The sequence below is a fragment of the Limulus polyphemus genome, unplaced genomic scaffold (genome assembly GCF_000517525.1).
Source record: "Limulus polyphemus unplaced genomic scaffold, Limulus_polyphemus-2.1.2 Scaffold11, whole genome shotgun sequence".
Taxonomy (NCBI): domain Eukaryota; kingdom Metazoa; phylum Arthropoda; class Merostomata; order Xiphosura; family Limulidae; genus Limulus; species Limulus polyphemus.
In genome coordinates, this window is record NW_013665621.1 from 1645709 (window position 1) to 1662256 (window position 16548).

The window sequence follows — 16548 nt, forward strand, 5'->3', positions numbered from 1 at the left end:
TAGGTGTACTGGTGTGAGATGGAAAATAATATCTGCATGGCGAAACTTTGTTAATCACACCTAGCCGGTACCAAACTTATATCTGGAAGAGAGTTGCGAGGAAGAGATGGCATAAATATCAGTAAATTATAATGGTCAAAAATAGGGAGTGATGTCTGCTAATCAGTCACAGCTGTTAACTCCAAAACCACCTCCAGTAAAATAGGTGGTAAGGCATCCAGAGCTTCTCATGAGGTGTTCCATCAAGAGGGCTGTTTAGTCACCACCAGATGTGGGATCACCTCTGGTAGGAGCATTAAAGCTTATAGCCTAACAAATTTGAGTTAGTGTCTTCTCGAGGAGCAACTGGGTGCTAGAGGGGCATGTATGAAGTATCCACTAACACTTGGTTGATATCACTAACAAAGGCTCCATACTACTGGTTGAAGGATCACAGTTCCTTGGAACATGTTGAGTTCTCCCTCAATTTATTTCAATATTTGGTGAACATCCATTGTCTTTTGCTAACTTATATATATATTTCTTTCATAACATTCTATAGGCTATGTTTCTTGATAAGACTAATTGACAAACAAAACTTAACAGTCATTTACACATAGCAGATCTGTTTTTGAGGCTAATCTAGTTAATATATATTAGGATAATCTCTGAAAGTTATGTTTAACTTAGTCTCCATCGTACGAGTAAGATTGAAAAGTATGATGCTTGTATGAAATGCAAGTGTTATGGATGCAGTCTTGATGGCACTCATGTTGCATGTAAAGCAGTCAGAAAGAGAAGTCATCCAAAAGTTAGAATTCAACCAAAAGATTACAAAATCTGTTACGCAGAAGAAATATTAAGAATAATATACCGTTTTAATTAATTATGTTATTTATTAATAATGAAAAGTCCAGTCTACTTATTTGTAGTAAGTTATTTATTTATTTCATAATATTCTATAGGCTATTTTTGTTGATAAGACTAACTTGGTTAGTTAGTCAGGCAGTACTTTTAATTTTTGACTTCACTTTGTTTTGTTAATATTGGAGGAACTGTAACAAGTAAATGTCTGTTAAGTTTTGTTTGTCCAACTCAAGTCTCTAGAAAATTCGAGAAATCAAATCAAGTTTAGACAATCAGGAGATTTTTAGGCATCACCTGTCACCACTACATTATGCCAAAACTCTCTCTATGAAAGTTTATGAAATGTCTAAATTAAGATATTAAAACATAGTTTCCAATATGCAACACTGCTCCTCCCTGTTTTTAAGTCCTCTAAATAAACCAAAAACACAAATAAAGCAGCAATATACTAAACTTCATATTCCATAATAACCAGTAAAACACTTTTATAATTAACATTGTTAATATTCGTACATTTAACATTACAATTATCCAAGCTATAATAAAATATCCAGAGCACAAAGTACAATATTAACTTGTACCTACTAGACAGTATTTCGTTTGTTGCTGATTTAAATTGCCTAAATTATCCTGTCATCAAATATTTTAGGTTGTTCTTTTCTCTATACCTCATGGTACAAAGATTAAATGGCATTTTGTTCTTTATTATCACGTGTCATCTAGTCAATGAAGGAATACTCTCCAGGTAGATGGTCCTGTGAATCCACAGTTGGCTCCATTTTTGATGATACTCTGGAAGTTGTCTCCACAGGAGTTTCAAGCTCTCCAACAAGTCAATCTACTTCTGGTAAAGACTTCACTGAGGTTAAGCAACTGAGTACTCTCCATCACAATCCTTTCAAAGGAATCATGAGGGATGACCCTTGGTTTGGAAGGTCTCTTCTGGAATCTGCTCTATTACACCCCAGATCAGCTGTCTTCATTACATTCTGTCCGTTTTGTTGTGACTTGAAGTCCAATCTCTGTCAATGTAATTGTCGTATTGTGCATGATGATTTCCTGATTGTAGACTGTGAAAGTACTTGAAGCTAGTCTAACCTCACATTCGTGATTCTACATGAAGTCAGTTCTCAATAAGCACTCTCCCTCAATTACATTATTCATATATCATACCATCTAGAGAACTTTCCCATAGTGAGAGTGACTTCGAACTCTTTACTTGCTGGAATTTTATGTCCACTTGTTGTTCACATCCACACACTTCTTAATTTCTAGAAGCAAGTTCCCACCTTTAAATACCAAATCGAATCAAACTATTCTAGCCCAAGAATCAGTGTCGATTAATTTACTATAAGTCTTCCAATCAATCAACTAGTAACTTATGGACTGGTTTCTTTAGATAATACACCCCTTATGGGTAATTTTTGTCATCAAGATATAGTGGTTCACTATAAATGGGTATTATCTCCAAGATTGTGAAGATAAATGGCCAATTCCTCACAAATTTGTTTTTCACATTTATGGTAGTTTTCCTGTCATCATTTGGAAGCAGTTTTAAGAACATGTCCTTCGAAATGTTTTGTGACTGACTTCTTACATCCTGAGTAAACAGTTCTTTAATTAGAGGCTTTTGTCTGCAGTTTCTAGTAATATGCCCTTTTAAGTTGCAATTAAAGTACCTTTTGTCATGTGATTAACGTTTTACATTCTGGTTAACAATTGCTTAATAAATTGTTTGAGCTTATCTAAACATTTATTAGAGAGTGATAATGTTTCTATTCTATTGTATTCCTAGATGATGATTGTAGTTGCTTATCTATGATTGTAATGGATTCAAATTCCATCGCAATTGAAATTTTCTTTAAAGATGTACATCAACTTTACTTTAGCCTAATTCACATGTCCTCATCTACTATGGCATTTATGAAGTGGTCATGTGCCAACAAAACCATCATTTTTCACATATCATGCAGATAACATAAATGAGCAAGACCTTCTAAATTTTCTGCAAATTCTCATAAGGTCTCATCTCTCCTCTTTATTCTGCTCCTGAACTTTGTTTTGAAAAATTCTTTCTCATGTTTCGCTTCAAATCTATTTGATAAGACAGACATCAATTCATGATAGTTGTTATCAGCTTGAAGATTGTTTATGTTGTTAAACTGGTCCTTTTAAATGAGCAACAGTATGAATAGCTTTATGTTCACTATTCCATTTATTAACTTTGAAAATTATTTTGAACTGAGCCTCATATGCCTTTCATGGTACCTTTCTGTAACATATGTTGATTTCTCAATTACACAATGCTGTCCAACTGGCTTGCTAAGTTCTAGAACTTGATGAGATAGTGATCTGGCTGCAATATTCCAGGAAGGTCCTGTCGTCATAAAAGGTTACAGGTATAGAATAAATGGGGTTTTCTATTCCATATTTCATATTTAAAAGTGTTTGAAGATGGAATTCTTGGACAGATGCAGAGAGGTGTAGCTAGTTTGGTCATTGAATTTGCCAGTCCATTTTCCAGATGTTTCATTCTAGTCTTGATTTTCTTTTCTACCTCAATTGTTCTGCTGTTACAAAATTTTTGGACTTCATCGGTGTATTTTTGTACTTCTTTGATGCTTCTTTATATTTTATTGATGACTTTATGTACTTTGTTGGTTTCCTTTTGCATTCTTTTATTTTATCATTACAGTCTTTCTTGCAGTCATTTACTTGTTAAATCTTCGCTCGTGTCAATGGAACAACCTCAACAAAATGTACGTCACTGAATTATAAATTAACTAACTCACTCATGGACTAATTGGATGACCCACTAACTGACTAACTAACAACTACATCTTTGGTGTTTTTATACAATATTTGTTTTCCCCAAGCCCCTAAAAAATTCGAGACATTACGCAAAGTTAGACACTCGGGAAATTTCTAGACATTACATGTCATCACAATATCATGCCAGAAATCCCTGTTGTAGCCATTTTTATTATCTTTGATTGTTAAATATTTGGCAGACTTAGATAAGATAAATAAGACCTCAACTAACGAAAATCATCAAATTTAGTTGAATAATTTCTTGTTTCTACTAATTTCACAGCGTGTTCCAGATGTGAGAAGTATGTAAAAAACCATGTAAATCTGGTTAAAATTGAATGGATCTGGATAAAAATAACCTTGCTTTGGGAAGAATTTTCGTCAAATTAAACAACCTTTTGGGAGTTTCATTACATTTTTTGAAGCAAGAACTCAAACCTAAGCTTATGCAAAGTTTTACATGAAAAAGTGATTTAGCGGATTTTATCTTACTTGAAGTTATCACTAAAAAATTGCTATCTTTGTAAAATCAACTCACAATTTTAGGATTAATAAACCTTTGAGATGTAAAGATTAGAAAGATAAAATAAAACTTAACTGTAATAATCTATATTTTCAGCCAGAAAATGGGAAATTAATGAGCCTATTAGACCCAAATGTGTATGCCACAAAGAAGACTATTGCTCAGGGAATGCTCGATGTGGCTTTATTTACAGCCAATGCTTCACAGTTGAAGTATCTACTCCACATGGGAACACGCCATGAATTCTATTATCTGTTGGTTACCCTTATCAGCATATCTATCATCTTACAGGTCAGTATTTTGTAGTAATGTAATATTGATGATATTGTTTGCCTCACCTGAATTTGTGGACATGCCCCTTGCAGAAATTTGGGTAGCTTAGTGTGAATAGAAAATAATGAGCATATTTAACACTGTTGTAATTTCGTGTGTATTTCATTATATGTCAAATTAAAATAAATTAAGTATAAAAACCTGTAATACAAATGGCTGGGCTATCCATTTAAAATTGTTAATGAAAACCAAAGTTACTCTCAAGGCCAGTATTTACAGTATGGTATTGTCAGATTGACTGATTTCCCTTAAAATAATTGTTTAGGAACACGGGATAACTGGAGTCTCGCCAGAAAATCTATTGCAGAGCAGAAATCTGACTTTCTGTGACCTCCACTGAGTCTGACACAAAGAAAAAACTGGGCATGATTTAAATTGTAAAATCTTTATTTAATTACACACAACAGTTGAAGTAAACGACGAGTGTAAGTGTAGCACCTTTGCCGGAGAGAGATGTAATGTTAAGTTATGCGAAAGCTCTCAACAATTCAAAATGCTGTTAAGCTCTAGTTAAGTCAAGATAATTAATTTAAATCTCAAAAAGGTAAGTTATTGAAACTGTTCACCCAAGTTGTTTCACATTGGGAAAAAATGGCAATATATATACTTGCAAGAACAATCTATTCTTCTTGGGGTGCAGGTGTTACCCAACTGATTGATGAATACTCACACTTTAAAGCGGGAGATGTTATATTGCTGGAGCATCACCTGACTTGCAAATACAATTGTCACTTTCTAAACAAGATCTAATATGTTACATCAATCTTTCCTATTACAGACACACTTATTGAAGGCTCTAGCCCATTGAATAACTATGGCGAGAGTAACTTAGTGGTTCCCTTGACCAACCTTCTATATTATGACCAAAATTATATATATATATATATCAACTAAAGAGTACGAAATACATGTTATGCTTACATACAACATATCTCTCCTTTAACTTCAAGCCGATCTAGCCATCTTTAACTTTAAAAACTTAAAACTAATTTTAACATCTTGCATATTGGTTAAGAAATTGATAGAACTTGCTTTTACCTCTGCAAACCACTTACACCACAGTATATATAAATCAAACATGAAATACGCAATACAAAATATCAGAAAAACAAAATATTCAGTATACATAGATAAAAATTGAAAGATAGCTGAAACTTAAGATTGGAATTAAATAGATTGCAACATCACATCAAAACTGAAGAAAGACCAAATTACAAACTTTAAACATCCTTAATAAAGGAAAACGTAATGGTAACATCATATTAATACACAAAAATAATATGAATAATCAGAAATAATATAAATACATACAAAGTGCAGTATATAGCGGTTTAGAAAAAAAAAGAAACATTTACTTTGAAATAAAATAATGAAAATATCCTTATACATAAATTAGGAATCAAAATAACTATTTACAGCCTTCATCGTGTAATAGTTGAGGTAATAAGTGGTGTCTTACTGATCAAAATTGATCCTATGATGACGTTGAAAATGGAAAGGACACAATGGTTCCCAGAGCCTTGAGGTAAAGTCATGGTAACGGTCAAGCAGAATCTGCATATGGAGTAACTCACCAGTAGAACGTTTTCCTCACGAGTGCTACAGTCAGGCTAAAAAATCTCCAAAGGGTTTGATGTTCCAGTATGTTCTTAACATCATCAATCAGGTTGTCTTCTTCTGGGTAGTGACATTGCAGTGAGATTTGAACGTGTATGTAAAACTTCTGGCAAATCCAATCTGAAATAAGGTAGCCACAAGAATCAGAGATGCGTTCATAAATAAAAGTCAGTAATGATAGATGTGTTGTCACATTAATTCTGAAGTTTGGCTAGAAGTTGTCGATTTGAATGTTGTAATGCTCCACTCAAATGACATTGCTACATGCTAGCATGTACTTATCCGTATATTGCCTGTAGAGGTTCCTTTCCACCAGGCTTCATTGGGTCTTGACCAACATCCATCCCTTTATTTATGTTATTGCCATGTTACCAGCTCACAGCTATCATGGAACCCACATTCCCTTCATTACTGTCTGTTTGTTGTATAAACAGAACCCAGGTTCAGTAACATTGATTTCCTTACCATGTAAATTCATTAAGAAGATCATTTTGTTTCCTTTCAGACTTCTCTAAGATACAAGTTTGTCACAGCTAACGCAATACTATATGAGTGTCACTTCTTGTATCCAGTTGTTCACTTACAGCCAGCACTTTCATGTAAATCAACTACACCTTGAACTGAAATAACGTTAAAAAGACTATGTGCTTCTCAAAATACTTGAACCTACATGATTGAAAGTATTCAATCAGAACCAGATAGAATATTGGATACACCAAGCTTACATTTGGCATGACAGGAGATGCAGATGATTTCACCTATTCATTAATATTCAAACTCAATTTAATTGAAATACTAATTGCAACATTTAGCAAAACAATGGGTCAGACTGTGTTTTCTTACAAGCGTGGCATGAGTCTAGCCATTACTCCTATCTTTTCCATGAAAAGTTACTATGTGCTGAATAATTCAGTATCAAAACTAAAACATTCTCTTACCATTATACTGTGATTTACAGAACAGTAATCACAGTAACTTAATACCTCAAGGTCTTAAAATCCAGATCAAATGCTTTATTTTCATTTACATGTTGCATAATTTTTTCCTCTGTGTAATTGATCCGTTTGTGTTATACAACACTCATGTACATTAGTAGCTTAACACAAACTGCCTCCAGTTTTCCTTCATCACACCTAACATTTTACATAACTCAGAACAACTGGATGTTAAAATTAGGTGCCTGATCCATGCAAATTTCTTCAGGTCATTCAAATGAAGCTATTCAGTGCACTACCAAACACAACAGCTATAGTCGTCTGTGTTAAAATACTGATCAATAGATAAGCTTTGGCCACTTGGTGAAGCAGTTGATGGCGGCTAATACGTACTGATTACCTCATTCAACTTCCAGAAGTGGACTAGTCACATCCATGGCTATTTTCTAGAGAGTAAAAATAACAATCCTCTGCTAGAGTTTACCTTATTTATGACAGCTGTTTCTCTGGGTTGCACACATCATGCAGTGCTGACACATGTGCTGAACATTTCAACTCGACTGCACCAGTAGAATTGCTGTTGAACATTAGCACAAGTATGGGCAACATCTTAGAACCCTCTAGTCTTTTTATTATGTAACATCTGGAGAATATTGTGCCTCATAGCTCTAAAGACTACATCATAGGCTGATAACCACAACTCATAGGTTGATAATGATGGTACAACACATCTTCATAAACTCGTAATTGATCATAGAAGTGTTATACATTATATGTATCCATGCTACAATCATCAATCTGTGCTAGCCATACTTTAACTTACTGCACGAAAAGAAATACCCAAAGTGTTATTCATGACATCGAGCCATTTGTAAGATCACCTTCTATATGGCCTGGCATTGCCATGGTGGAAATCATTTCAACACCCTCATGGTCTCCAGGGTCAGCACATTGAACAAACAGAAAAGATCTTCCCACATGGAAACACAATCCACTTGTGTTTTCATGCTATAGAACCAGACAATGCCTTATGATTACTTCATGTTTTTGTAACACTGTTATTTAATGTGTAATTGTTCCTTCCAGTCCATCACTAATTTTAGTGGCATATGGTCCACCAGAATGGTAAACTTTCTGCTATAAAAGTGGTGTAAATAGTGTTTCATTAAGACTACCATTGGAAGCAGTTCTTTGTTTGTCATATGGTTTCTACGTTCAGAAGCCATGAGTGTATAACTAACATATACAAATCACATATTCTACTTTACCTCGTAACTGTAATAACACTGCTCTGATTCTACTGTCACTGCCATTGGTATCCCACAAGAACTCACAATCCTTTTATGGATACAGTAGCACTGGATTTTCTAGTAAAGAATGCTTCTGGTACAGGAATGATTGCTCACTTTCGTCACTCCTTCTAAAGTTGGCCTCGAGTTTAGTGAGAGCCAATAATGGCACAGCAATCTTAAAGAAGTTGGTCACAAATAATAAGCAATATAAAGCAAACCAAGAATCTGTGGACTTTTTTCTTGATCACAGACTGAGGCATCTGTCACTGCTGCTATATTAGCAGGATCCATGGAGACTCTCTCTCTCTCTACCCACAATATGCCCGAGAAATTCCCCTTCCTGATTTCAGCTTCAAACCTGCCTTTTTTGTTCACTAGAATATCATTTTCGGGTTTTCAGTCCAAGTGTCAAACATACGACTAAACACCAAGACATTGTCGACGTAGATCAGGCACTTGTCCCATTCCAACTTCTTCAGTGCAAGCTCCAATAACCTCTAAAAAGTGGGGTGATTACACAGGCTGAATGACATGATTCAAAACTCATACAAGCTAAATGCAGTTTTAGGTCTGTTCCCATCTTCTAGTTCAGCTTTCTAGTATTTGGATGTCAGGATTAAACTGTTAAAGTACCATGCTCCTTCCAACATATCCAGCCGTTCATCTGTCCAGAGTAGTGAAAGGCCATCAAAACAAGTTAATGAATTCACCCAACTAAAATAAGCACAGGACCTTGGTGTGCCATCTTTCTTTCTCACAATCACCACTGGTAACACTAAAAACTCTTGATAGTTGTATGATCCCTTCCTTTATCACCCACTTTGTTTTAGCACTTGCTACATGCCTAGTTCTCCAGGGAAGCCTATGTGGTTTGGGGACAAAGGCTCTTGGCCAACACCTGGCTAAAATTCCCCAGGGTACAGTGTCAAAGGGATACACAGGAACCCCAACATTAATACAAGTGGTAAGGCTTTGCTCTAGAGTGGCAGACCTTATCCATCAGAACTACATCCACTTTCCTGTGGCCAGTATCAACTGACCTTGACTGGAGCAGAGGTTGCATTACACTGGCTGTTGAAGGCCTGGGAGTTTACCCCATATAGTTTAGAACTCACCATACACTATACTACCGCGATGACCCTCAGCCATGCGTGCTTTACTCTGATATCAGTCCTCAATGGAAGAACTCAGTTGGTCATTTTGAGTACACCACATGTCGGCAGTTCTTCCTGACTCTGTGGTTGCAGTGATATAGAAATCATAGACCTTTTCAGCATCAGCTAAAGTCCCATGTCCAAGAGAACACTTCTTCTGGACAGGATATCACTCTCAGACAATCATCTTCTTTCTGTAACCAACTCTTTTGCTTGTTCGTAAATCCTTCTATTTATGGAAAATGCATTCCCAACTAAAACAAAAACGTTTTAAGCTTAATAGTAGAAGAGTAGAAGTAAAGGGGAAAATACACGTCGGAAGAAAAACACTCTGCTACAATATATCCTGTAATCACAACACCAAAACGTTCTCCTTCCTACCTACTTTGCATAATTTGCAGATAAAACTGATTTCCCCAAGAATGAATATGATAGTTCTGCAGTATAACAAGAGATTCGACTGGGAAATATACTACAAAGTATTCTGAATTATCTGAACTTGGCCGATTTTGTGAGAGAAAGAGACTGGACACAAATATAAAACACACAGAGATAACAATTCTTATTTATTATCGACAACACTGTGTATATTTTAGATGGAAAAGTGGACAGTTACTCTCTGTAAATCTTTCTAAGTTTATATAAATCTTTGAATATGTTATAAAACTAAGATATGCACATTATGTTGAAAAGCTCTTTATGCTTTGTACGCTTTGTAACAACACGGTATATAAATATGACTATAACGTCATGTTTTACATGGGTGATTTCAACTACTCATGTAGCAGTTGGTCCTTTCCATTAATCATAATGAAAGTTGCAGACTTTAGATATCACCTGACCTGCCAATGGAAAAAGTTGTTGACTACACTTATATATAGCATGGTTATTCTTGCAGAAACATTTCCCATGGTAAGATAAAGATGTTAATTTAGGTGTATGACACACAACAATAAATATCTAGAGTGAAAAAACTTAATGGCTTTCTTGACCAACCCGAAATAGTGAGTAAAAGTCTGAATATCTATATTAAAATAAGAGGCAGCGAACACAAGGCGTGCCTCCATACCACAACTCTAACCATGATCATATTTCAGCAATCAGATATATGAAGCCTATATCATGACCAAATGATACTTTAACCACGATGATATTTCAGCAATCAAATATATTAAGGATACATATTATGACCAAATGATGCAATAACCACAATGATTTTTCAGAAATCAAAAGCCCTCAGTGACACAGCGGTGTGTCTGCGAACTTACAACGCTAGAATTCTGCTTTCGATACCTGTGGTGGGCAGAGCACAGATATCCCATTGTGTAGCTTTGTGCTTAATTACAAATAAACAATCAAACAGAAATCAAATATATTAATAACACGTATTATGACAAAACAGTCTGTAACCAAGACAGGAAGATATTTAGATATATATTAAGATCCCATATTATGATCAAATGATACAATAGCCTAGATGATATTAAAGCTATTAATTATGTTAAAAACACATACACACAGTTCCTAATATTGAGTATAAACAGTATAGTTCTCTGTAAATATCACACTCTTTTCAGGCTCGGCATGGCCAGGTGTTAGGGCGCTCGACTCGCAATCTGAGGGTGGTGGGTTCGAATCCCCGTCACACCAAACATGCTCGCCCTTTCAACCGTGGAGGACGTTATAATGTGCGGTCAATCCCTCTATTCGTTGGTAAAATAGTAGCCCAAGAATTGGCTACCAAGAGTGGTGATGACTAGCTGCATTCCCTCTAGTCTTACACTGTTAAATTAGGGACGGCTAGCGCAGATAGTCCTCGTGTAGCCTTGCGCGAAATTCAAAACAAACAAACAATACTCTTTTCAGTTCTTAACCTTTGTATTACCTAGTATTCACTTATTTCACTTATTTGCCTACTATCGTGTCCTAAAGCTTGCATAAAACTGATACTTCTGTAACATGATTGTTCATAATAATATTTCTAATTCGAAGAGGAGTTACACACACATATAGATTTATTTATTTGTTGATCTCGACTTGTACAAGGTACTTACAATAGTCAGTTCCTACTTGAAGTGTTAGAATGCTGACTGGGCAAGACATCCAGTGAAATATGCTTGTTCTTCTATCACACTGGAGTGATTCTGCATCACTAATCTGGCCAAGAGTTTGCCTTTTATGATTTTAAAATACAAAATTCAAAGTCTAAGAAAACTAACTCTATTACAGTATCAATGTAGAACAGTACTAGAAATACCAACTTACAACGTGAAGTGTCATTCGCACATGAACGTAAACTGTCATTCACACGTGCACGCAAACTGTTTGGAATCTGAAGATATAAAAGTATTAGGCTTAGTAATCATATCTATTTGACTTCTAGTTAGAAATGTTATCTCGCTGTACACAAAATTAATTCATTTTCTATATGAAACAAAGGTTAGTAAAACTGTAGTTAAATTATTTAACTGCAAGGATCATCGACCCATCCATTATATTGCGAATGTGAATTGAAATGTGCACAGTTGAGCTGTTTGTTTGTTTTCGAGCAAAGCCACATTGGGCTATCTTCTGTGTCCCCAGCGGGAAATCGAACTCCGGATTTTAGCGTTCTAAGCCTAAGGTACTTACCGCTGTCCCACCGAGGAGACTTTTGAGCTGTTACGCCAGCAGCTTTAATTAAATATATGTATAGTACCTTAGAAACATAGAGACAGCTTCGCATATACAGCACCTTAGAAACGTACAAACATAGAGATAGTTTTATATGTATTCTACCTTAGAAATATAAAAACATAAAGGCAGTTCCAGATGTATAGTACCTTGGAAACTTATCAACACTGAGACAGCTCCATTTGTATAGTTTATTAGAAACGCAGAAACACCGCTATTCGTGTAATACCTTAGAAACGTAGGAACATAGAGACGACTCCATATGAATAGTATTTTAAAAAGTAGCAACATATAGCCAGGTCTATATGTATAGGTTCTTCGAGAGATGGGGAAATGTAAAAAGTCCTACATGTACAGTCCCGTACAAACGTAAGTAACAAATAACTATATATGTATGGTTCTTTAAAACCGTGGAGTAACATAAACAGTGGCAACCTGAAATTCATATCCTTAAACATATAGGGTTACCATAAACAACTCTCTATGTAGAGTTACTTATAAGCGTGGAGTAACAAAAAAAACCAATGTATATAGTTCCTTACAAGCATGGACGTAACATAAACAGATCCGTAATGGTAAAATGAACAGTTCCATGTGTATAATTACTTTAAAATTTGGAGTAACTTACAAAAGATAGATGTTAAATAAGCTTCAGTGTGTCCAATAACCATATGTGTATGTTTGTGGGCGTGACGCTAAAGATCACTAACTCTTTTAACAGTTTAAGATGCTTAGAAACAGCCATCCTGTATGTTAGAATAACCACTGCATGTGAGTATAGCTCTAACTAACACTGACTTTTACAACATCTACATGTTGGTATAATTACTACCTTATACCGATGAACGAGAAAATAATCGTTTCGTTACTCTGGAGAATCTCGAGAATTCATTTCGTAATTTAGTTCATTTTACATAATTTAAAACGACTTTTATCACACGTCTATGTAGATTTCGGCAGGAGTAGTGATCGTGATGAAGAGTCGTTTCAACATCAACAAAGAATGTTATCAACTTCAAGCTGATTCACTGAACAACGCCCTCACGTGGATAATTTTTGGTTTAACTGTGCTCAACCTTTTTATATCGTCTTTCGGAGTAGACTTATCATCCTCAATGGTCAACACACCTTTAGCCTAGAAAGGAATTGTAAATATTACCAAGTTGTCGTTGTTGTAAAAGATTATAATTTCATTTCAGTGTGAAAAAATAAATCAAATAATATATATATATATATATATATGTGTGTGTGTGTGTGTGTGTGTGTTGATAATAATTTACTATTCTCTTTAGATCTTGATCGGAGCGTTGTTCATAGTTATTGGTCGCTTGGATGTGAACAGGGAGAAGCACCAACCACGAGCTAACAGCCTCAACAATATCATTACTATTGGGATATTTGTCATAACCATTGTCAACATTCTCATCGCTAGCTTTGGTATGAAGAACAGCGACAATCTTGCCACGATTTTGGGAAATACATCATAAAAATTGTAGGTATTTTTTGGGGGGGGGAAGAATTCGACCAGTTATTAGGAATGATCTTATTTTATGGCCGAAGACGCTACTTTTTGAACGCAGATTACAATAATATAAATGAATAAAACAGTGATCCAAACTTGATATGTGAGGAAGACAACTGATATTTTGAGAACCTGGAGCCTTAGAAACTTTTAAAAACAATCCAAAAATTTGTTTTCCGTGTGTCGATATTTTCTCATATGCTCTTATACTTTATCTATGTGAGGATTTGTTTCGCTTTCCTTGATGTTTTTTAATCATTGTTTTCTGATATAAGTGGACCGAGCGTGGCTTAGTGGTCAACGTGCTCGGACTTTGGGACCAGGAGTGTACAGTAAGAGTGACGGCTGAATCCCACTATTCGCTTAGACAAGAGTAGCCCAAGAGTTGGCGATCCCTTCCCACTAGTCAAAATTAGTTAAAGTATTTTTCAAAAACATTTCAATATAATTATTAAGTTTTACACTTATGAATCTCGTTTCATGTTACCTTAGTATACGAAATTAGGACTAAAATAAATCGTTTAAACTGACAGAACATTCTGAGATACTGAGTTTGAGTACGTTATATTAAAACGATTTTGGGGTCTAACCACGTCGTTACAGTCTATGTCACCACATCCAGTGATGTTGTATCTGAAGACCGAACATGCTGATAATATCCTGCAACGTAGTTTCCATCGCAAAAGGCTCATCGCAAGGCTGTCATGTCCAAAGCACACCACACTTCTTTGCAGGTTTTCCACAGTCCATCAAGCTTACGGGGATGAAGGTTTCACATTTTTCGTCAGTTTGTTATATATTATGTGTTGACTTATATGTAACTTGATCTAAAATGTAATTGTCTTACTTTTGGTCAGAAGTTGTCAATAAGTACAAAATATCTGAAGCTATTTATATATACGCTCTTCTTTTTTCTTTTTCTTTTGAAAAAGAAACTGAATAGAAAACTTTTTATAGTGTGTAGTCCAGAAGGCGAAAAAGCACGAGTTCTTTTAGGCCAGAAGATGTAATGAAACGAGAATGTCACTATTAAAGATAAGTTATCATTTTAAAAACATTACCGACATCTTCTCGATCATGAAATGAACTACCCTCTTCACAAGCATATATGTTTATATATATATATTGATTGTTTTTTCTAATTCATACAGTTAAGGTTTAAATTATGATATCAAGACATGGCGATTCAGGGTGTTCTACACATTAAGGTGGATGGCACTACCACTTTAACAGTATTTCCAGTAAGAATACAATGAATTAACACCTCAGATATATTTTATCTCCTGTACAACAATGATAACAAGAGTTATCGTTTCTTTTTTTTGATATTCGTAGTGGTCTAGTTAAGAATGTCATGTTTTAAATTCTTACTAGTCTTATTATGTGTTTTATCCCATCTTTTACCCTAAAATATTGTTTCAAACAAAGAATAGATGTTTAATCAAACACAATCTATACCCGATTATAAAAAATATATATTTTAATGGATGTCTGTGTTTGTAACCTTTGTCGCCTAAGAAATATTTTAGTACATCTTGATATAAGAGAATGGGTAAGATAATATTGTTAATAATATTTTAATACAAGAGAGTGGGTAAGATAATATTGTTAGTAACATTCTAGTACATCTTGATATAAGAGAATGGGTATAATAATTCTTATATCAAGATGTACTAGAATGTTACTAACAATTAATGGGTAAGATAATATTGTTAATAATAGTCTAGTACATCTTGATACAAGAGAATGGGTAAGATAATATTGTTAGTAACATTCTAGTACATCTTGATATAAGATAATGGGTAAGATAATATTGTTAATAATATTCTAGTACATCTTGATACAAGAGAATGGGTAAGATAACATTGTTTTTGAATATCAACAGCTATCTCTCACACATTGTCTGAACACATGGAATATATTCATACAACTTTGTTATTGAAATAACGTAGTGCTCCTCCAAAGATATTGACAAATACTCACCCAAAATTTATTAAAAAACAAGCGTTACCATTCTTGACACCCTCCCACATTAATATATCACACGGCTATAATTTCATATTTAATACATTTTGATTGAAAAAAATAACTATTTCTATTATTTGTTTGTATTATTCGTTTTTTATTTTAAGACTTCGATGAATGACGCAGTTAATTAGGTTTGGTATATTACCTGATGAAGTTTGGTTAAAATAGAAAATAAATTTCATAATGTTTGAATTCGTTATCCATTCAGGTTTACGAAAGTTGAGAAATAAAATTAAAATAGATAAAGCATTATTTTGTATTCAACTACAACAACAGTAGAAAATGTTTAAGATTTCATAATTGACTGTCAAAATATTCCACAAAAGTGTGCATCTTAATTCTCAAGTAGCAGAAGAATATCAAGTAGATATTAATCTACTGGGTTCTATAAGATTTTGGTGGTATTTTCCCTTCACAATGTATAAGCAGATAATAATCTATTGGGCTTTATAAAACAGTGTTGTTGTTTTCCCTTCACAATGTATAAGCAGATATTAATCTCTTGGGTTCTATAAAATAGTGGTGTTGTTTTCCCTTCACAATGTTTAAGCAGATATTAATCTCTTGGGTTATATAAAATAGTGGTGTTGTTTTCCCTTCACAGTGTTTAAGCAGATATTAATCTCTTGGGTTCTATAAAATAATGGTGTTGTTCACCCTTCACAATGTTTAAGCAGATATAAATATCTTTGGTTCTATAAAACAACGGTGTTGTTTTCTCTGCACAATATATAAACTGATATTAATATACTGGGTTCTATAAATTAGTGGTGTTGTTTTCCCTTCAGAATATATAAGCTGATGTTAATATACC

General features: G+C 34.5%; 1 protein-coding gene across 1 annotated transcript in view; it reads left to right on the forward strand.

The window, feature by feature from the left end:
* LOC106478655 (ninjurin-2-like) overlaps positions 1–15352 on the forward strand; it is a 30324-nt gene extending 14972 nt beyond the window's left edge. The window contains exons 2-3 of the mRNA XM_013939214.2: positions 4277–4471; positions 13477–15352. Coding sequence (XP_013794668.1) covers positions 4277–4471; positions 13477–13671 — 390 coding nt within the window. The 3' untranslated portion in view covers positions 13672–15352. The remainder of the gene's footprint in view (positions 1–4276; positions 4472–13476) is intronic.
* Positions 15353–16548: the final 1196 nt, after the last annotated feature.